General features: G+C 40.3%; 1 protein-coding gene across 7 annotated transcripts in view; it reads left to right on the top strand.

Moving 5' to 3' along the window:
* Positions 1–20,061, top strand: part of UBE2H (ubiquitin-conjugating enzyme E2H) — a 105,757-nt gene that overhangs the window by 24,464 nt on the left and 61,232 nt on the right. For 2 of the 7 annotated variants that reach the window (XM_014541851.1, XM_014541848.1), the window contains exons 1-2: positions 15,881–15,934; positions 16,309–16,363. The exons of the other annotated variants lie outside the window; for them this stretch is intronic. In XM_014541851.1, coding sequence (XP_014397337.1) covers positions 15,892–15,934; positions 16,309–16,363 — 98 coding nt within the window. In that variant the 5' untranslated portion in view covers positions 15,881–15,891. Of the gene's footprint in view, positions 1–15,880; positions 15,935–16,308; positions 16,364–20,061 lie in introns of those variants that run through there. 7 annotated transcript variants of the gene reach the window in all.

The following is a 20,061-nucleotide window of genomic DNA, read 5'->3' as shown; positions in this document are numbered from 1 at the left end:
GGGTGGGGGTCCCCACTGGGGTGCCTGGCCAGTCTGGGTGAGGGGCTGAGGGCCGTTTTCAGGCTGGCGGGGACTGAAGCTCCCAGCCTCTCCTTTTTTTCTTTTTTTTTCTTTTCTGGGATTTATTTACCTTCTATAATTGAAACATTGTTGCCGTCACTGGCGCTCCCAGCTCTGAGGCCACGGCCTGCTGAAAGCAGGTATCTGGGTTTGTTTAGCTTCTATAATTGAAACATTGTTGCTTTCGGGCTCAGAGCCGGGCCGCGGCAGGCGGGGAACCTTGGCTTCCTCCATCACTGGAGCAAGGAAGCCTCATGTTCGCTTCAGCTGCGTGGCTGCCGGCTGCCATCTTGCTGGCCGCCATCTTTGTTGGCAGTTAAATTGCATATCGCCCTGATTAGCCAACGGGAAGTGTAGTGGAGGTATGGTTAATTACCCTTTTTGTCTTTTATTAGATAGGAGATAATATATATATCTTCCTTTGTCATATATTAATTGACCATATAGGTGTGCGTTTATTTCTGGGCTCTTTATTCTATTTCACTGATCTCTGTCTGTTTTTATGCCAGTACCAATCTGTTTCAATTACTATTGCCTTGTAGTATAGTTTGATATCAGGTAGTGTGATCCCTCCAACTTTGTTTCTTTCTCAAGATTGTTGTGGCTATTCAGGGTCTTTTGTGATTCCATATACATTTTTGGATTATTCTAGTTTTGTGAAAAAAACACCATTACCATTTTGATAGGAATTGCATTGAGTCTATCTATGGATTGCTCTGGGTAGTATTGGCATTTTAATCATGTTAATTCTTCCTATTTATAACACTGTATATGCTTTCATTTACTTGTACCTTCAGTTTCTTTCCTCAGTGTCTTATAATTTTCTGAGTACAGGTCTTTTACCTCCTTGGTTAAATTTATTCATAGTGTTGTTTGTTTTTTTGGGTTTGTTTTTTTGGCAGTTATAAATGGGATTGTTTTCTTAGTTTCCCTTTCTGGTAATTCATTATAAGTGTGTAAAAATGCGATTGATTTTTGAATATTTATTTTGTATCCTGCTATTTTACTGAATTTCTTTATCAGTTCTGGTAGTTTTATGGTGGGATCTTTAGGGTTCTCTATATACAGTATTATGTCATCTGCAAATGACTGTTTTACTACTTCCTTTCCAATTTGGTTGCCTTTTATTTCTTCTTGTCTGAATGCTGTGGCCATATTAAAATCTTTTAAAAATAGATGAATCCACTTTTCTGCCCTTAGAAAATGTGGAATGGTGAGTACAGATGGACCCTTAACCTGGAAGTCAAGGCTTGATTCCCAGTCAGGACACATGCCCGAGTTGTGGGCTCAATCCCTAGTGGAGAGTGTGCAGGAGGCAGCCAGTTGATGTTTCTCTCTCATCAATGGTTTTATCTCTCTATCCCTCTCCCTTCCTCTCTCTAAAATCAATAAAAAAATATGTTTTAAAAAAGGAAATAAGACCTGAAGTTAAAATGAAGCCCCATGTGAAATCTTTCAATTATTTTTTTACTTTCTTATATATGTGCATATCCATAAGTAATAGGTAGTATTGTTAATGCATTTGTAAATAAATGATGTCATACATTTTATTTCAGTATTACCTTTGGGATTCATCGATGTTGATAGAAGTAGCTCAACTTTGCTTTTAATTCATTTATAATAAGTTACATGCATGTACTTTATTTTACATATCTATTTTGTTATTGTACATTTTGGTTATTTCCAGTTTTTCAGCATTATATACATTGCTGTAATGAACATTTATGAATGTCTTTTTGAGCACATATGTGTGCAGATGGGTGGGCAGGCTTTTTTATTTAGTAGATACAACAAGAATTGTACTTTATGTTCATACCCAGCATATATGTTTTATATATGCATACTAGACACTGTACTTTTACAAAAATGATATTTACCCATATGTTTGTGAGATGCACCCCTGAGATATGTATATGTATATCCCCTCATTTAAAAAATATGCTAATCAGGCACCACGTTTGGCAAATAGTGGTTAATGTCTGTAACCTGAAGCAGAATTGCTGGTCTTAGTGGTCGTGACAATCATTAGCTTTGCTAGAGAAGAAAAGCTTACTCTTCAAAGTGGTGGTAGCAAATTTTACATTTCCATTAACAGCATTTAAGACTTACTGTTTTTTGTTTTGTTTTTTTCTATCAAAACCAACACTTGTCTAGCTTTCTAATATTTGCCAATATAATGGATGTGAAATGGTATCCCAGTGTTTTCTAAGTCTTTTTTCTGATCAAATATTTTGAGTGCCATTTCTCTGTCAGACGCTTTGCAAAGCAGTAAAGATGCTACCAAGAGAATTGAGACATGACTTCTCCTATTCTAGGAGAGGGAGGATAACTTTGTGAACCTATAAGTGTCAGAGACAGAGCAATGTGCAGTCCACTTGGAAACACGGCTGTTGTGAGAGATGAAGCTTGACCTTGGTTTTGAAACATGAGGAGGTGTTTTCAGACAGAGTTGAAGGACATTCTAGGTGGAGAGAAGGGTACTGGGCAAAGGCATGGAGCTGTAAAACCACATCATTCAGAGAACTTACTGAGTGTTAATGACTGTGCGTGGAGTCCTAGGATTGGGAGGCCTAGGAAGAGGCAGAGGGGAATCTGCAGATGGGTGGGCAGGTTGAAGGAGTTTTGTACTGCAGGCACTGATAGTAATTGGTGAAGATTTTAAGCAGAGTATTAACAGGAATTTTTTTTTTAAGTCTAGAAATGAATTTTGGTATTTTAAAGATTCTGGTCAATGAAAGTTTTTTCGGTTTCACTTGTTAGCTTGCCTCTTATTTCTGTGCTTTGGAAACAGGCTGATAATAGAAATTTGTTCCTTTGAACTGAAGTTGGTCATTGATTTCTAAAATAGAGATCATTGTAGCCTAGCATATGATATATTTGCTCTTTTCTATGCTGCTTGGTTTTAAGTAGGACAACAGGTAGTCTTCAGGGTATTTTCTTTCTGTTGTCAAATAAGAATGGGTGTAGGTTTGTACAGGGTTGGTAATTTTAATAGCTTGTATTTTAGGACAGTGTCTTTCATCAGGATATTTTCAATCTTTCTCTCATTATTGCTGTATCATAACAAGTATGAATATAGTCTAAAGAACTTCCTTTAGGAAGCTTGAGTGACTCTTATTAAATCAACTGTGTGTGTGTGTGTGTGTGTGTGTGTGTGTGAGAGAAGATGAGGCTAGAAGAGATAGATCTCTTTGGGATCCTTGCCACTTTTGGCATTCCATAGCTGTGAGTCCTGTTTAATCGGAGCACTTGTCTGGCTTTACAGCATGAATGTTGAGGCCTGCCAGCCTTTAATTTAAATAGCAGATTTAGAGACCAAGTTGGAGAGAGTTGTACTATTTTGAAATTCTCAGTGCCTTAAAAGAAATAAATGTTAAACATATAGCACAGAACAGCAAACACTTGTTGGTGTGTGCATGCTTGGTATTTGCTCTTGGTAACCTCACACTTGTGTTAGTTTTAAGGAGAGTATTCAAACATATGTTCTTTGATATGCAGGGCAACAGTGAGTACTGAACAGATGTTATTTTCCCCCCAAAGATATTATTACTGATTTAGAGGAAGAGAGAAGGGAGAGGGAGAGAAACATGGATGTGAGAGCAAAACATTGATCAGCTGCCTCCTGCATGTCCCCTTCTGGGGATCGAGCCCATAACTGAGCATATGCCCTGGAATGGAGCCAGCAGCCTTTCGGTGCATGGGATGATGCCCAACTAAGTGAGCCACACTGGCCAGGGCTGCACAGATGTTATTTTTAATTTAGGAAACTCAGAGGCAAGTAGATTTTTAACATTAATATGTTTTAATTTTTAGAGAGAGAGGAAGGGTGAGAGACAGAAACATCGATGATGAGAGAGAAATATCAATCAGGAGAGAAACATAGATCCGGTTGCACCACAACAGGGATCAAACCCACAACCTGTGTGTGTGCACTAACTGGAAATCAAATCAACGGCCTTTTGGTGCATGGACGATGCTCAACCAATTAAGCCACACTAGCCAGGACTGCAAGTAGAGTTTTTAAAAGAACTTTTCTAAATCTTGCAGTTCAAAGTTTTAGTTGTCTTTTTTTTAGCTACTTGATACTTTAAAAATACATACTTCTTCCCTCCATAATCTCTCTAAAATAAAAGCTTTTTATTAGTTTAGTACTTAGTCCAGGGAGAGTGCTTACTGAGAGAACCATATCTGGGATTAAAAGATCTAGACAGCCCTAACTGGTTTGGCTCAGTGGATAGAGCATTGGCCTGCGGACTGAGGGTTTCCGGGTTTGATTCCAGTCAAGGGCACGTACCCGGGTTGTGGGCTTGATCCCCAATAGGGGGCGTGCAGGAGGCAGCCAATCAATGATTCTCTCTCATCATTGATGTTTCTACCTATCTACCCTCTCCCTTCCTCTCTGAAATCAATAAAAATTAAAAAAAAAAAAAAAAGATCTAGACCAGGGGTGGGCAAACTTTTTGACTCGAGGGCCACAATGGGTTCTTAAACTGGACCGGAGGGCCGGAACAAAAGCATGGATGGAGTGTTTGTGTGAACTAATATAAATTCAAAGTAAACATCATTACATAAAAGGGTACAGTCTTTTTTTTTTTTAGTTTTATTCATTTCAAACGGGCCGGATCCGGCCCGCGGGCCGTAGTTTGCCCACGGCTGATCTAGACAGAAACTTGGCCAGTGTGAGTCAGTGGTTGAGCATTGACCTATGAAACTGGGAGGTCGAAGTTCCATTCCTGGTCAGGGCACATCCCTGAGTTTTGGGCTTGATCCCTAGTAGGGGGTTTGCAGGAGGCAGCCCATCAATGATTCTCATCATTGAGGTTTCTTTTTCTCTGTCCCTCTCTCTGAATTCAATAAAAATATATTTAAACCATCTAGACAGAAGTTTGTGTCACCCAACATTCCTACCTTGCCCTTTCCTTTCAGAAATCCCCGGTGTTGATTCTCTCAGCCTTGTCGTCTATGAGCCACCCAGCTTCCAATATATACACACAAATACAAATACACGTACAATTTAACAGTTTAACATGTTAACACTTAGGCAGCAGAAGTGGGCTGAATCAGTTGGATACAAGGTGACTGTTCTAAAATAAATAAAATGAAACAGCACAATCTTGAATTTATGGGCAACATCTGAGACTGAACAAATGAGAGTTCTGCAGGTGGTTTGGCCATTAGCTGTGAGCATGCTAGAAGTGGACAGGATGTTTTCTCTGTAGTGTATAACCTTGAAGTCTTGCATCTATTTCCATTTCCCCAGGAATGAAATCCAAAACAGAAAAGCTATTTTCCTTCCATTAGCTTTCAAAACAAAAGTAAGGTTTGTAAATCTGAATTAGACTGTTGCATAGTGCTAAAGAGGATGGCTCTGGTCCTGGATTGGATTTTTGGTGAGGATTTTAAAAATTCTGTTAGAACTTGAGCATAGATACATGGTTTAAAAAAGTGAGATGAGCCCTCACCGGTTTTGCTCAGTGGATAGAGCGTCGGCCTGTGGACTAAAGGGTCCTAGGTTCGATTCCAGTCAAGGGCATGTACCTTGGTTGCGGGCACATCCCCAGTGGGAGGTGTGCAGGAGGCAGCTGATCGATATTTCTCTCTCATCGATGTTTCTAACTCTCTGTCCCTCTCCCTTCCTCTCTGTAAAAAATCAATAAAATATATTTTTAAAAAAGTGAGATGAGGCTGGCTGGTGTTGCTCAGTGGTTGAGTGTCTACCCATGATCCAGGAGGTCACGGTTTGATTCCCAGTCCGGGCACATGCCCGGGTTGCAGGCTTGATCCCCAGTAGGGGACGTGCAGGAGGCAGCTGATCTATGATTTTCTTGCATCACTGATGTTTCTATCCCTATCCCTTCCTGTCTCTGAAACCAATAAAAAGCATATTTAAAAGTAAAATTAAAAAGTGAGATGGAAACACAAAAATATTAACCACTTGTACATATTCTGTAGCAAATGGCTGAGAAGTTTAAACAAATCTGTTAATATCTGTATTCCATGAGCATGTTGATTTCTGTGGTGGATAAAGCCAGTGCAGTACCTGAAGACTGTTCTCCTGTTTTTCTTAGCTCCCCCCTTGAAGTGGAGATGTTTAATGTAGAGGCTTTCTATGTTAAGCCAGTAATAGTGCCCATGAAAACTTTGTGTTCTCGCCTGTCGGCTAGCTCAGTTTCTTAGAGCTTTATCCTGATAGGCCAAGGTTGTGGGTTTGATCCCTGGTTAGGGCACATACAAGAATCAACCAATGAGCTGTAACCGGTTTGGCTCAGTGGATAGAGCGTCGGCCTTCGGACTGAAAGGTCCCAGGTTCGATTCCGGTCGGCATGTACCACCTTGGTTGAGGGTGCATCCCCAGTGGGAGGTGTGCGGGAGGCAGCTGATCGATATTTCTCTCTCATCGATGTTTCTAACTCTCTGTCCCTCTCCCTTCCTCTTGTAAAAAATCAATAAAATATATTTAAATAAAAAAAGAATCAACCAATGAATGCATAGAATGGAACAAGTCGATGTTTCTCCCCCACCCCCTCAAAATCAATAAATACATTTTAAAAGTTAAAAACAACAACAACTTTGTGTTTTAGGCATTAAAATCCTGAATTAAATCAATGTGATTATCTGCCTATAAAAAAGCTGAAGTTATTTGAAGAAAAATTAGCAGGCTCAGGAATATAAGCCATTTGAAAACTTAAAGTGCATCTGAGAAAGCCTTCTGAGAGTCAGAAGGTTTTATGGATTTTTTCTGGCTTGTCATTAATAATTGAACTTGGTGTGAAAGACACATTTTAGCTGGATGCATTTATGAGACTGCTAAAGGACAAGAATTTTTTATTATAGATTGTCACTGTCTTTGCTCTGTTCCTATGTCCTGAACTAACGATTGAAAGAAAAACCTGTGGAACTCAATATCTTCATTGCTTTCTAGATGGGAGTGGGGCTCAAAGGTGACTGCATGCTGGGGGTCGGGGGGTATCTTTTGGAAGACAGGCAAATTGGGGTCATGGGCTACTTAGCCAAGCCTGTTTGCTTCTGCTTTGGCCACAGGTGCAATCAGGCTGTTTGACAGTGTTGAAGTTCTGCTTCCAAACAGATACCTTTCCAGTGTTTCTTCCTGGTATTCTGAAAATCATAGGTGGGGGAATAGTCTCATTCTGTTTATAGGTTAAGAGTGTTGCCTGAATGCACCAGAAGTATTATTATTATTATTATTATTATTATTATTAAAAATATAATTTTATTGATTTCAGAAAGGAAGGGAGAGGGATAGAAACATCAATAGGAGAGAAAATCATTGATCGTCTGCCTCTTGCAAGTCCCACACTGCAGATCGAGCCCACAATCTGGGCATGTGCCCTGACTAGGAATCAATCCTGTGACCACCTAGTTCATAGGTCAGTGCTCAACCACTGAGCCATGCCAGCGGGGCCACCAGAGTATTATTTAATATTTATTTTAAGATTTGAGACAACAGATGAAGAAAACTTTCCAAACTTCCTTAACAAAATGGAGCCAAGCCACCGGTTTTTCTTGGGAACTGTGTTTCTACACGCCTTTAAAGCTATAAAAGTTAATTTCATAGCCTCAGGGAAAGATATCGCTTCCCCTAAAGATCATTTTTAGGAGAGTTGGAAACTGAGTTGTCATTTGGTCTATAACTTAAACTGATAAAAAGCCTCTTTGAGGACTTACTTTGTGCCAAGCACTGTGCTTTTTTTTTTTTTTTTTAAAGCACCTTAGATATCTGATTTAATCCTCAAAATAACCCCGAGTGGTAGCTCATCTTGTCATTTTTCCTCTTTTAAAGATGAGAAACTTGAGGTGTAGGCCCCCATCTCAGGCCAAGTAAGTTTTGGATAAACTCAGGACGCCTGACTCTAAACCACTAAACTCTACATTACACTGCTTATATTTCCTTGGACTATGTGGCAAGGTTGGTGGTCTTGTTTTCCCAAGGGAGCGGGCTCAGAGTAGATAAAAGTAATTTACTCTCATGGCTAGTGTTGAAACCAAAATTCAAACCTGGGTCAGCTCGAAGTGAAAGCCTATGTTCTTTCCACTGAGCGTATCATATTACCTCTTAGGGTACATTACTGTAATATCTGATTTACTAGGATCTTTTTATTTCTTGTGTTGGCTGCCATCAGTTTATAGAGGGGTTGGTTTAAAAACTTCATTTGTGAGATGGTGGTTTGGAACTCAGAATGCATTGTCTGCTAGCAATGGGTGCTGTACCTGGTTGTGGTTCCGAGGCCATACCCCATTGCGACAGTTGATTGACTTCACCTTCTTATGCCTGTGATACCAACCTGGGTTCTAAGACTTGCCTCCAGTTCCAGAGGAGGAAGAGAAACAGATATGTGTTCCTAGTTGTTTCCAGATTCCATTTGTCCCTTTACGAATGTTATTTCCCTTGGTGTAGGTAGCAAACTATGAAGTATGGGGTTGAGGGTGAGTACGAAGCCTCTGAGGTCAGACCTGGTTCAGAGTGTGGCTGTACCAGTGTTACCTGTTCTACCCACTGTCTGCTGGATGACCTGACATGAGACTATTAACCTTTCTAAGACTCAGTTTCCTCATCTAAAATGAAGGGATGCCCCCATGGGTTATTATAGGACTTTGAATGGCACAAACAATCATTAGATGTTCAGCATGGTATCCGGACATGGTAGATGTTCAGGAAACGATGGCAGTAATGGTGGAGATGGTGATTTATTCTGCTTTGTGATCCATCTTCTAATTAAATGTTGTAAATTTTCATATACTTTAAAATCTTAACTTTAACTGTAAATTCACTTGTTTTGTTGAACAAAATTTTTAAGTGTTGCACATACATTTTGATGAATGGCTTTGATATTAAATCAGCAACTTTCATGAGCCTTATAAGTTCTTGTTGCATTTAAACTTAATGTACTTTTTGTTTCTCAGATGGAGAAACTGAGGTAGGAAGTAGGGATGAGCCAAATAGTAAAATTTTTGGCTTTGTGGGTCATATACTCAATGCTGCTATTATAGTACAGTTGCAGCCACCAACAGTATAAGTAAATGGGCTTGGCATGGTCCAATAAAACTTTATTTACAAAACAGGCCATGGGCTATAGTTTGTGGACCCATAGACTAAAGGAGCATACTTAATTCTGTCTCATCATAAAAATCCTACATTGTCCTACAATCTCTCTGTAGGTTGATGTAGATTTACTAAAGGGTTTTATCCCATGGGGCTTTATCCTCAGTTTTCACATAGCACATTATTTGCTATAAATTGATTCATATATACACACCTTCAGTTATTTTCCAACTCTAGATTAGTATAGCTGCTTGCCTTCCAAACTCTTCTCCAAGAATATCTCAACAGGTTCCTAAAACTTTAATATGTCTCATACTGATTTCATTGCTATATCCTCCAAAATCAGAATATTGTGTGTGTGTGTGTGTGTGTGTGTGTGTGTGTGTGTGTGTGTGTGTTTGCTTATCTGTTACCCAAGTGGGAAACCTGAGGTCCTCTTAACTCCTCCTTCATCCTGTTTATTCTGCCCCCCCCTTGATTGTTACGCTCCCCCTTCTCTTCATCCCTGCCACCAGTGCTTTATTCAGGCCCTCATGCTCTACCTGGACTGTTTTGCAAAACATCTCACAACTTCAGGGCTCCCTGTATCTAGGCTGTCTCTTTGTTGCTATCCTGTTTTTAGTACATCTGATCATGCCACTTCCTGCTTAAAACCCCTTAATTGTTCTTTAGTGCCTGTGGTTTCAGGCCGATCTTGGTTTAAGAATCATTTCAATAGAGAAGGTGTAGTGCCTTCCTGCCGTGAAGGTCCGAGTTGTGGTGCTGCACCCCCTCCTGCAGTACACCAGCCTTCCCTTGCACTTCTGGCGTTAGAACTTTCATTTATTCTTCAGTATTTACCTCCAGCTTTGCATCTACCTCAAAGCCTTCTTTGTACCTCTCTCCACATCTCTACATTTGCCTTAGATGTTTTTCTTTTCTTCTGCATGCTGTAATAATAGCACTCTTTGTTTTCCCTTCTGATAAGCAGTTAGTTACCACTCTATAATCTACTGTGTGCTTGTGGTCCAACTCCCACTGCTTTCAAGCTGTTCCTTGGAGGATAAATCCTGTATCTTCTATACCTTATCCCCAACTCCAAAACTGTACATTGTACATCTGGGCTTCGACATTTTGAAGAAGGGTAAATATTTAGTAGTAAAGAGTTGGGGCCACATGTATAATTTTTTTTCATTTTGGGGGTGTCTTCTTATTTCTACTTTCCCAGGGGAATTAAAAGCCAAAGGAAAATGGCAAAAAAAGAAAAGACCCTTGCTCAGTCAGTGTTGAGCGCCTTTCTGTGCACTGGAGGGTTGCCAGTTTGATTCCTGGTCAGAGTACATGCCTGGGTTGTGGGTTCAATTCCCCGTTGGGGCATGTATGGAAGCCAGTTTATCGATGTTTCTTTCTCCCTTCCACTCTCTAAGCATGTCCTTGGGTGAGTTTTAATGGAGGGGGGTAGGGGAGGGGAGGAAGAAAAGACCCTTGGGCTAGGGTCTGTGGTATAAAGATGGTCTGGGGCTTATAATTATCCCCTGTTGGCTCTTCATGGCCTGGCAGCTCACACCCTAGAGCAGTGGTTCTTAATTTGGAGTGCAGATCAGAAATTCATGGAGTGTTTCATCAGAGTATACATGTCTAGTGAATACCTACCACCCCTCTCCCCACCTAGTTATCATTAGGGCAGGGGATGTCAATACCATAGTGATACTTAACACACGTTTCTTCCTATTTCCAGTTATTTCTCCCACTTGACATTCTCTCCCTGCTTCTTATATCTCATAGTTCTTCATGAATATTCTCCTTAAATCTTCTTAGTTCCTTTCCACTGAGAGAGGGGCTCTCGGTGCAATGAAGTTTAAATGATGAACATGTTAGCATCTCATTTTAGAACTCCAAATGCATTTACATTTTCTAGTAGAAACATATGCTAAAGTAAAATAATGTACCTCAGATACAAATGAGTTAAATTGGCTTTTATTTTTGAGAAATTACATTCTGAGTTGTAAGTAATGGAGTTAAGAACTTTTGAAACAAAACTGAAGTCTGTTAAGGACTCATGGAATCACTGTAGAAAACAACATTCTATATCTCTTACTGCATCCCCCTTCTGTACCCCGATTTACATTTACAGATAGAGACTCAGGAGTTCCATGTAGGCATCCTTTCTTGGGAGGAACCCCAGGGTGTTCCTGGAAGGTGGGTTGAAAAGTGGTGTAAATTTTTTTGGTTCACATTTCAAGGAGGTGCACATTTCAATAGAGATTTCTCTGCAGCTGAATCAGTTATTCGCTGTCATAGTTATACGAACACTTAGCCGGTTTTGAGCCTATGCAGATAGTTAGCTGGAGTCTCTAAAGAAGAAACCTCTTTATTAAGTGACTGCTTAGTAATCTGCATAACAAATGAGCCATTTTACTTCAGAGATTTGAAATAGGCATCTATAAATGAATAGTTTTTGAAACTAAAGTTGTTAACACAAAGTTCATCTTTTCACAGTAGGGTTTCACCAGAAGTTGCTCTTTACTCTATTGAAATGCACTAGTTTGAAATAGGAAAGCATATTCCAATAATAGACCCATGCAATTAGCCTTTATTATAACGGAGTAAATGCTGGAATTTTTTTGTGCGTTATCTTTATCAATTGGTGTTAGTCCCAGGGGAACCACATAATAGCTAGAAAACCTTGATTGAGAGACACAAAGGTTTCTGTCTTACTCATAGGCATCCTTTTGTTCTTGAATTTAATAAAATGTTAGTCTCTTAAATCTTAATTTTTTGGTAACCATCATCTGATGGTAAGATTAAGGAATGATACTTAATTTTATTAACCAAATGAAATGGTACCTAATCATGCACTTCCTTCCTGCCACACACCCCTTTCTCTTACTAATAAAATATCTGCAAAAAAAAAAAAAAAAGATATTTCAGAACTGTTACTTTGAATTAGAAGAAAATGTCGAGGGGCTCTAACTTTAGTGCCAGATTCATACCATGATAGAAATGACATAATGGTATGCTGGAGAATATTGAACAGCTGCCCTGAGGCGGGTGAGTGGGGGGGGGGGGCAGTAAAGGCCTGATTCGTAGCATTTGCTGATTTCTAAGATGTAGAAACCCCACCATGGCTGGTTTTAGACTACCAATGTGATGCCACTGAACTTGAAGTTGGAAAGAAATGCATATAACCAGCTGGTTAGTTCACACTGCTGAATTAAAACCTCAGCTGTCAAATGTTCAGAATTTTATAGCCTATATATTTTTTCAGCCTGTATTTTTAATACTTATCTCATTCCTGTTTTTACCTTTGTCTTTTGTTTTGTTGTTGTTCTAATTGGCCATTCTGCTGTATAATTTACATTCAATAAAATTCAACAATTTTAAGCATATAATTTGATAAGTTTTAACAGATGTATGCCCCACCACAATCATGATATACCCTATTACCTTTTCTACACACAGTTGCCAGATTAATTTTTCTAACATCTTGTTTTGCATCCACCTATATAAAACCATCACTGGCTACATGGTCTTTATTGGATAAAGTACAGAATTCTGCAGCCTGGTCCTCTACTGTCTTGCCTCTTGCCTGCTTTTCTGGCTGTGTGGACTACTGCCTGCCTACATAAATTTCTTATTAAAAAAACACACCTTGCCCTAGTCGGTTTGGCTCAGTGGATAGAGCGTCGGCCTGCGGACTGAAGGGTCCCAGGTTTGATTCCGGCCAGGGGCATGTACCTTGGTTGTGGGCACATCCCCAGTGGGAGGTGTGGAAGAGGCAGCTGATCGATGTTTCTAACTCTCTATCCCTCTCCCTTCCTCTCTGTAAAAAATCAATAAAATATATTTTAAAAAAAAAACACACCTTCGTGGCAAAAAACAACAACAACAACAACAAAAAAAAACAACCCCAAAAATCACTGGTTCCTAGCACAGATCCTACATGTATGTCTTTGCTCATGTCTGTACCCTGCCTGCAGTAATCCTGTCACCTCATATTTCTTCTTGTTTTGACTGTCTTGCCTTTCCTTATGAGTCTAGTTCGAACCCCATTTTTTTCTTATACAATTCAGTCTTTAGTAATAACTTCCTCATACCACCTATTGTACTACTATTTGGCACTTAACTTTGCAACTTGTAAATGGTTCTTGATGACAATAAACTTTTCAGTGGCTCTTCCAACTCATGATAGTGTAGGGTAGAATAGTATTGCTATAACATAGACCTCTTAGAGGATAAAGGTTTGGTTTGTCTCAGAGTAGAGTAATGTCTCTCAAAAACAGTGTTAGTCATTAAAATACCCATTGGAACTTTTATCTCTGTCTTGGAATCCAACCAAAGGTGGTTAGTATCATGGACTTTGAACTCTTGGCAAGATTTAAACATTTAAAGTAGTCCCAAAAGAAAATTCTTTGTTCCTTTCAGCCAGTTTTATTTTACTTTTTGAAGTACTAGTAAGAAGTCAGGGTGTACTTCATTGATTTCCTTCCTGTCCCAGGAAAGCCATATTATGGTATTCTGAAAGAACTTTTGTGTCTTTTTTGGTAACTTTACTATTAGCAAATAGTTTTTCTTTTTATTTTGAAACTTGGTAATTTCTTTGTAAAAAAAAAAAATTGCAAATGTACTTGTTGAAATCTGGCAGTGAACAATAACCCAACAAATATTTAGAACAGTTTTAGATGCCTGTCTCTATTTCACAGTCTACCTTGCAAGGTTCCTCTTCTGTTCTTTAAATATGGGTTTACTCATGTCCCACAGTTGGTCCTCATCTCTTGTTAATTGAAACACTTTTCTTGTCTGATTTCATCTATTGCCTGAACATAATTGTCTCAAAAATTAAGATTTCGCATCTCTTGGGTTTCAGCTTTGGATGGCCAAATGAGTACTGGACATTTCCACTTAGCTGCTCTTCACAGACTACAGATTTAACGTGACCCAAGCAGGACATTTCTGTATCTTACACCTCTCTCATTGTACTGTTCTCTTGCTGAACGATATTGCCATCCCCAAATAACTTGAGCCTAAAACCTTGGAATCATCTTTGGCTTGTTCCTGTTCCCTTACTTTCTCTGTCAGATCCACCTCAAATTTTCTTTGTTTTGTTGTCAATCCTCACCCAAGGATATTTTTCCATTGATTTTTAGAGTGAAAAGGATGGGGAGAGACACACAGAGAGAAACATCAATGTGAGAGAGACACTCGATTAGTTGCCTCCTGCACACACCCTGACCAGGGCCAGGGATGGAGCCTGCAACTGAGGTACATGCCCTTGCCCTGAATCAAACCTGGACCCTCCAGTCCAAGGGCCGATGTTCTATCCACTGAGCCAAACTGGCTAGGGCTCAAATGTTCTTTTTTTTAGTTGATTTTGTTTGTTTGTTTGTTTTTAAGAGACACACACACACACACACACACACACACACACACACACATCAATTTGTTGTTTCATTTATTTTAATGCATTCATTGTTCTTGTATGTGCTCAGACCAGGGATCGAATCCACAACCTTGGCGTATCAGGACTATACTCTAACTGAGCTACCTGGCTAGGGCTCTACCTCAAATATTTTTAAGTCTTTTTCCTTGTCTCCGTTTGAAGTCAGGCTAACGTCATCTTTGTTGGGAGGGAGATTCTCCCCCTCCCCAAATATTCAGTTAGTGAACTATGAGCAGGTCTACTTCCCTGGCCTCAGATTAGCCAAGCTTATGAGTCTGAAAGGTAAAATTGGAAAGCCAGTATGCAATTTTCACTGTGTACCCGTGTGTTATCTCCTAGACAGAGCTAAGAGACCATACCATAGCTAGGTTATCTGAGAAGGAATCAGAACAAAAGCAGTGAGGTGAATCAAATGTTTAATGGCCTGTCTTAATCAGATGATTAAGACAGGCCATTTTTAAAAAATATATTTTTATTGATTTCAGAGAGGAAGGGAGAGGGAGAGAGAGAGATAGAAACATCAATGATGAGAAAGAATCACTGATTGGCTGCCTCCTGCACATCCCCCACTAGGGATCGAGCCTGCAACCCAGGCATATGCCCTTAGACCAGAATTGAACCTGGGACCCTTTAGTCCGCAGGCCGATGCTCTCTCCACTGAGCCAAACGGGCTAGGGCACCACCATCTCTTAATAGGGCAATTCCTTCTGACCAGAAAACTCATGTCTATGAGCAAATGCTCGGCCTCCTCCCCTGCCCAGTTGCTTCCATGGCCCTTGCCAGCCTTTCTTTAAATTCTTCAGTGCTTGCAGGGTGGACCCTTGCTGTTGGATACCTTGTTTCTTTTCTTTTTAAAAAAAAATATATTTTTATTGATTTCAGAGAGGAAGGGAGAGAGCGATAGAAACATCAATGATGAGAGAGAATCATTGATCACCTGCCTCCTGCACACCCCACACCAGGGATCGAGCCCGCACCTTGTCATATGCCCCTGACTGCAATCGAACCTGGGACCCTTCAGTCTGCAGGCTGACACTCTATTAACTGAGCCAAACCACCTAGGGTGGATGCCTTGTTTTTTTTACATGTATGTGTACATTCATTTTGGCTCTGCTTGAATCTTGCCAGGGGAAACCAAGTTTTCTCTTTCAGATGGCTTACAACCTCTTCTTTTTCACTCATTATGCGTTGATCTCAGGTTGAACTTTGAGGTCCACCTTATTACATGTGTTTGGAGAAAACTTGATTGTAGTTGCTATGTAAGAACAAAAGGCTAATTTTCCCTTGTATTCAGCTGGCATCACTACCTCCTACAAACACCTTTCCCTTCCCTACCCTCCTGTGTTAGGAAATGAAAGACCACTGTGTCTGGAAAGGCAGAGAGGAAGAATATGGTATGAATATAACTGTTTCAGTATATTGTGGGCTCACATAAATGAGATTAGACAACTATTGATACAGTGATTTGTGTAGATTAGATTTGTTTTGAACTAGTACTTGGTTATCTGTTAGAATTAGTGATTCTAAATATTTATTTTGCATATTCCTTTCTGGAAAGTTAATTTTTACAAATAATGACTGGGAAAAAACCCTTTGAATTTTAGTCTTATGTGCAGCATATCCTACAATTGGCCAGATACTCTTAGGGAGTTTCTTTCTGTGCCTGCATTTCTATCCCTGGGGAACTTATAATAAAGACAGATAAGCCATCTGTATCATATTGAGAATTTTCACTGATTGACCATAGTTATTTTCTGCATTAATGCAGAATCGTCATCTGAAAACCAATTCAAGATAAGCACAGCAGAGTCATTTAAACTTGTGTGAGTACTGTATTTGAATTATGTTGATTGGTGTGTTAACTTACTTTAAAATATTTTTGGGGGGGTTTTCTGTAAGTGCAAGGCTTCTCTCCTTCCCTTCTCACAAGCTTGTTTTGTGTCTTTCACTACACCAGATTGTATATGCATTCTTGGGCTTAATGGGAAGCAGAATATTTTGGCAGACAATGAGTAGTAGCTCTACTACTCACCAACAATCTTACCTTGGCAAGTGGCACAGCCCGACCATTTTTATAGTGGAAAAAGTATCTGCACAGTAGGGTTGTTGAGAGGTTTAAGTGAAGTAACATATGTAAGACACTAACATCTCTTGGTAGAGGCTTGGTAAATATTTGGCATTTGTTAATCTTCAACTACCCTGTGGGGTAAATATGATTATCTCCACTTTTGTAAATGTGAGGAAAGAGGCAAGACTTACAGAAAGTGTCACTTCCTGTAGGTTGGTGCTTCTCAAACTTTAATTTGGCCCAGCGGGTGTGGCTTAGTGGTTGGGCATTGACCTATGAACCAGGAGGTCACTGTTTGATTCCCGGTCAGGGCACATGCCCGAGTTCGGGCTTGATCCCCAGTAGGGGCGTGCAGGAAGCAGCCAATCAATGATTTATCTCTCATCACTGATGTTTCTATCTCTTGCTCCCTCCCTTTCTCTTTGAAATCAATAAAAAGTATATTTAAAAAAACACACAAAAACTTTAATGTGCATGTTAGTCACTGGGGGATCCTAATTAGTCTGGAATGGGGCCATTTTCTGTTCACCACCTTGAATAGCTAGGTCCTAGGCTACTTATTTAGGAAGTGGTGGAACTGGGCCTCAAACCCAGTTTTGCTGAATGCAGAGCCTTCCACCATTCTATAGATCCTCCTTAACTCTCATCAGTGGAACAAGGGTTTTATTGGGGGGCCTGTAAGTTGTTTATTTAATAATCCCTTAGACTAGTAAGAACTCGAAGTTGTATTTCATTCATTAATTCATCATTACTTAGAATCTTTTTAGAGTAGATAAAACATGAGGGAACATTACTTAATGTTGTCTTATTATCTTACATTTTAATGTCCCATATTCTTCTTCTCTACCCCACTGCCAACCTGCTGCTCTTCCTGCCTTCCCTTTTCCTTTTGTGGGAACAGTGTCATCTACCAGGTCAGAAACATCAGATATTCTTGAGTTCTCTCTCTCCCTCACGTACAATTAGTCATGAAGTTCTTTCAGTTCTTAGAAATCTCATTGAAATGTAGCCTCTTCTCCAACCTCTGCTGCCTTCACCTCTTCCCTGTCCTTGTTCTGGCCTTTCTCCCACCATTGTCTCCCTGCCATCCTCTGCAGTCTCTCTGGGGTTAATCTTCAGGACGAGTTTGATTATGCTACACAACTCTCCAACAGCTCTGTGATCTAGAAGCAGGAATGGGGAAACGTTTTCTGCCAAGGGCTATTTGGGTATTTATAACATCATTTGGGGGCCATACAAAATTATCAGCTTAAAAATTAGCCTTTTTTATTTGGTCAATCATTTAATTAACTCATTCCTAATGCCTTGGCAGGGCCAAATCAAATGATTTCACAGCACCATAAGTGGCCCCTGGGCCAGACTTTCCCCACTCCTGATATAGAGTGTAGCGTGGGTAATAAGAGCACAAGCTTGAACTAGACTGCCTATGTTCCAACCCTAGCTCCACAGCTTACAGGCTGTGTGGGCCTGGGTGGATTACTTAACCTGTCTTTGTAATAATAACTTGTCTCCTTGGGCTCTTGTGAGGGTTATGGGTTAGTAAAAAGGCTTAGAGTAGCGCCCAGCACATTGTAAATGCTAAAAGGGCTAGCTGTAGTTAATACTTGTGACTAAAAAGGGGAAGTAATAATTTAAAGAATTGGGAAGGGGCTGTACCAGCATAGAAGTTGGGCTAAATGCCAGCTTTGGAACAAGTTATAGGTTAATAATCCCCTCATTAGCAATTGCTAACATCAGCATAAGACTGAGCATATCTATACTAATAAAAGGGTAATATGCTAATTAGAGCGGACATCCTTCTGGACAAAGCTGCAGTGGCTGCCTGAGGCTCAGGCAAGCCGCAGATAGTGACTGCCGCTGCGAGGGCTGGCCCAAAGCTCAGGCAAGTCACGATGGCTGAGCGAGAGCTGAGGCTCAGGCAGCTGCGGCGGCCGGCAGTGGCTGCAGCAGAGGCATGATGGGGGCGTCGCCTTCCCCTGATTGGCCAGTCGCTCCCCACAGTCAGTAGGACATCCCCTGAAGGCTCCCAGACTGTGAGAGGGGGCAGGCCGAGCTGAGGACCCCCCACCCACCCGCCCCAGTGCATGAATTTTTCGTGCACCGGGCCTCTACTTAAAGATAAAAAATCACATGTACTTAATTCTTCTCAAGATTGAAGAGATGTAATTTCAATTTTGTAGGTTATTAACTAAGGTAGACTAAACTAACATGTACCCTGTTAAATCGTAGGATACTGATTTTGGTATATTAATAATAGCAGATACTGAGCTTTTCTTAATCCTGTGATATATTTACTATTACAGTGGGGCCTTGACTTACGAGTGTCCTGACTAACGAGTTTTTCGAGATACGAGCCATCTCTCGGCCGATTTTTTGCTTTGAGTTGCGAGCTAAAATTCGGGTTACAAGCCAGCTTCAGATACCCCACCACTAGTTGGCGCAGCGAACGTCACAGTGAACGCCACAACATCAGCCCAGCATCACGTGTCTCACTCGTTCACTTTAAGATTTGACATACGAGTAATTTGAGTTACGAGCTCCGTCACGGAACGAATTAAACTCGTAAGTCAAGGCCCCACTGTACTTCCTTTTTACACTAAGGAAAACCAAGATACACAGAGGTTAAGTGACCTGCCCAAGACCATTATGGCAAGTAAATGATGAAGCTGAGATTAAATCTAATGAATGAGCCCACTCTGTAACCACTAGAATTCTGACCTTATTATATTACAGAATCTCTGTTGAAAAGAGCCCTCTTACTTTGGCATTGGGGGAGCTTTGTAATCTGGTGATTTTGTGAAAATGAGTGGCAGGAAGGTTAGTTGGGTATTAGGACTTATTTGCTGTCTTCTCTCAATCTCCTCAATGTGACTCTTCAGTCCTGGATTTTGCCATGTAGATAATGCTGATGTTTAATATTTTCTATTTATTTTAAAGTGCTGTTAGTGGTTCCTTTTAACAGAAAAATTGTGGATTAGTCATGGGCAGATTGCAGTCAGGTATTGATCCCTGTCTGGTTTCCTTTTGTCAACTAGCATATTCATGAGTCACTTTCCTTTGCCATCTAGCCAGCATGTGCTTAGGGAATGCATGCTGCCTGATCAAGCCCAAGAGTAAGAAAGATATATTTGTGAGAGAAAACATTCAAATATTCATCTTGACATGTTTAAGCATGTTGAGACAGTTCTATCAGAGTTAAGGGACAGATTAATGATAGATACATTGGTTTCTTGTTTGCTTAGTTTTTTTAAGGCAGTGATTATTTCCTTAGAAAAAGAAAAAACTTAATCATCCTATACTAATAAGACAAACATGCAAATTGACCGTACTTTGCCACGCCCACCAGCCAATCAGAGCGACTATATGCAAATTAACCCAACCAAGATGGCGGCCGGCAGCCACGGAGCTGGAGCGAGCAGGAGGCTTGCTTGCTCCAGTGATGGAGGAAGCCAA

This window comes from Myotis brandtii, unplaced genomic scaffold, assembly GCF_000412655.1.
Source record: "Myotis brandtii unplaced genomic scaffold, ASM41265v1 scaffold280, whole genome shotgun sequence".
Lineage (NCBI taxonomy): Eukaryota > Metazoa > Chordata > Mammalia > Chiroptera > Vespertilionidae > Myotis > Myotis brandtii.
This window is presented reverse-complemented; position numbering and strand designations above follow the sequence as displayed.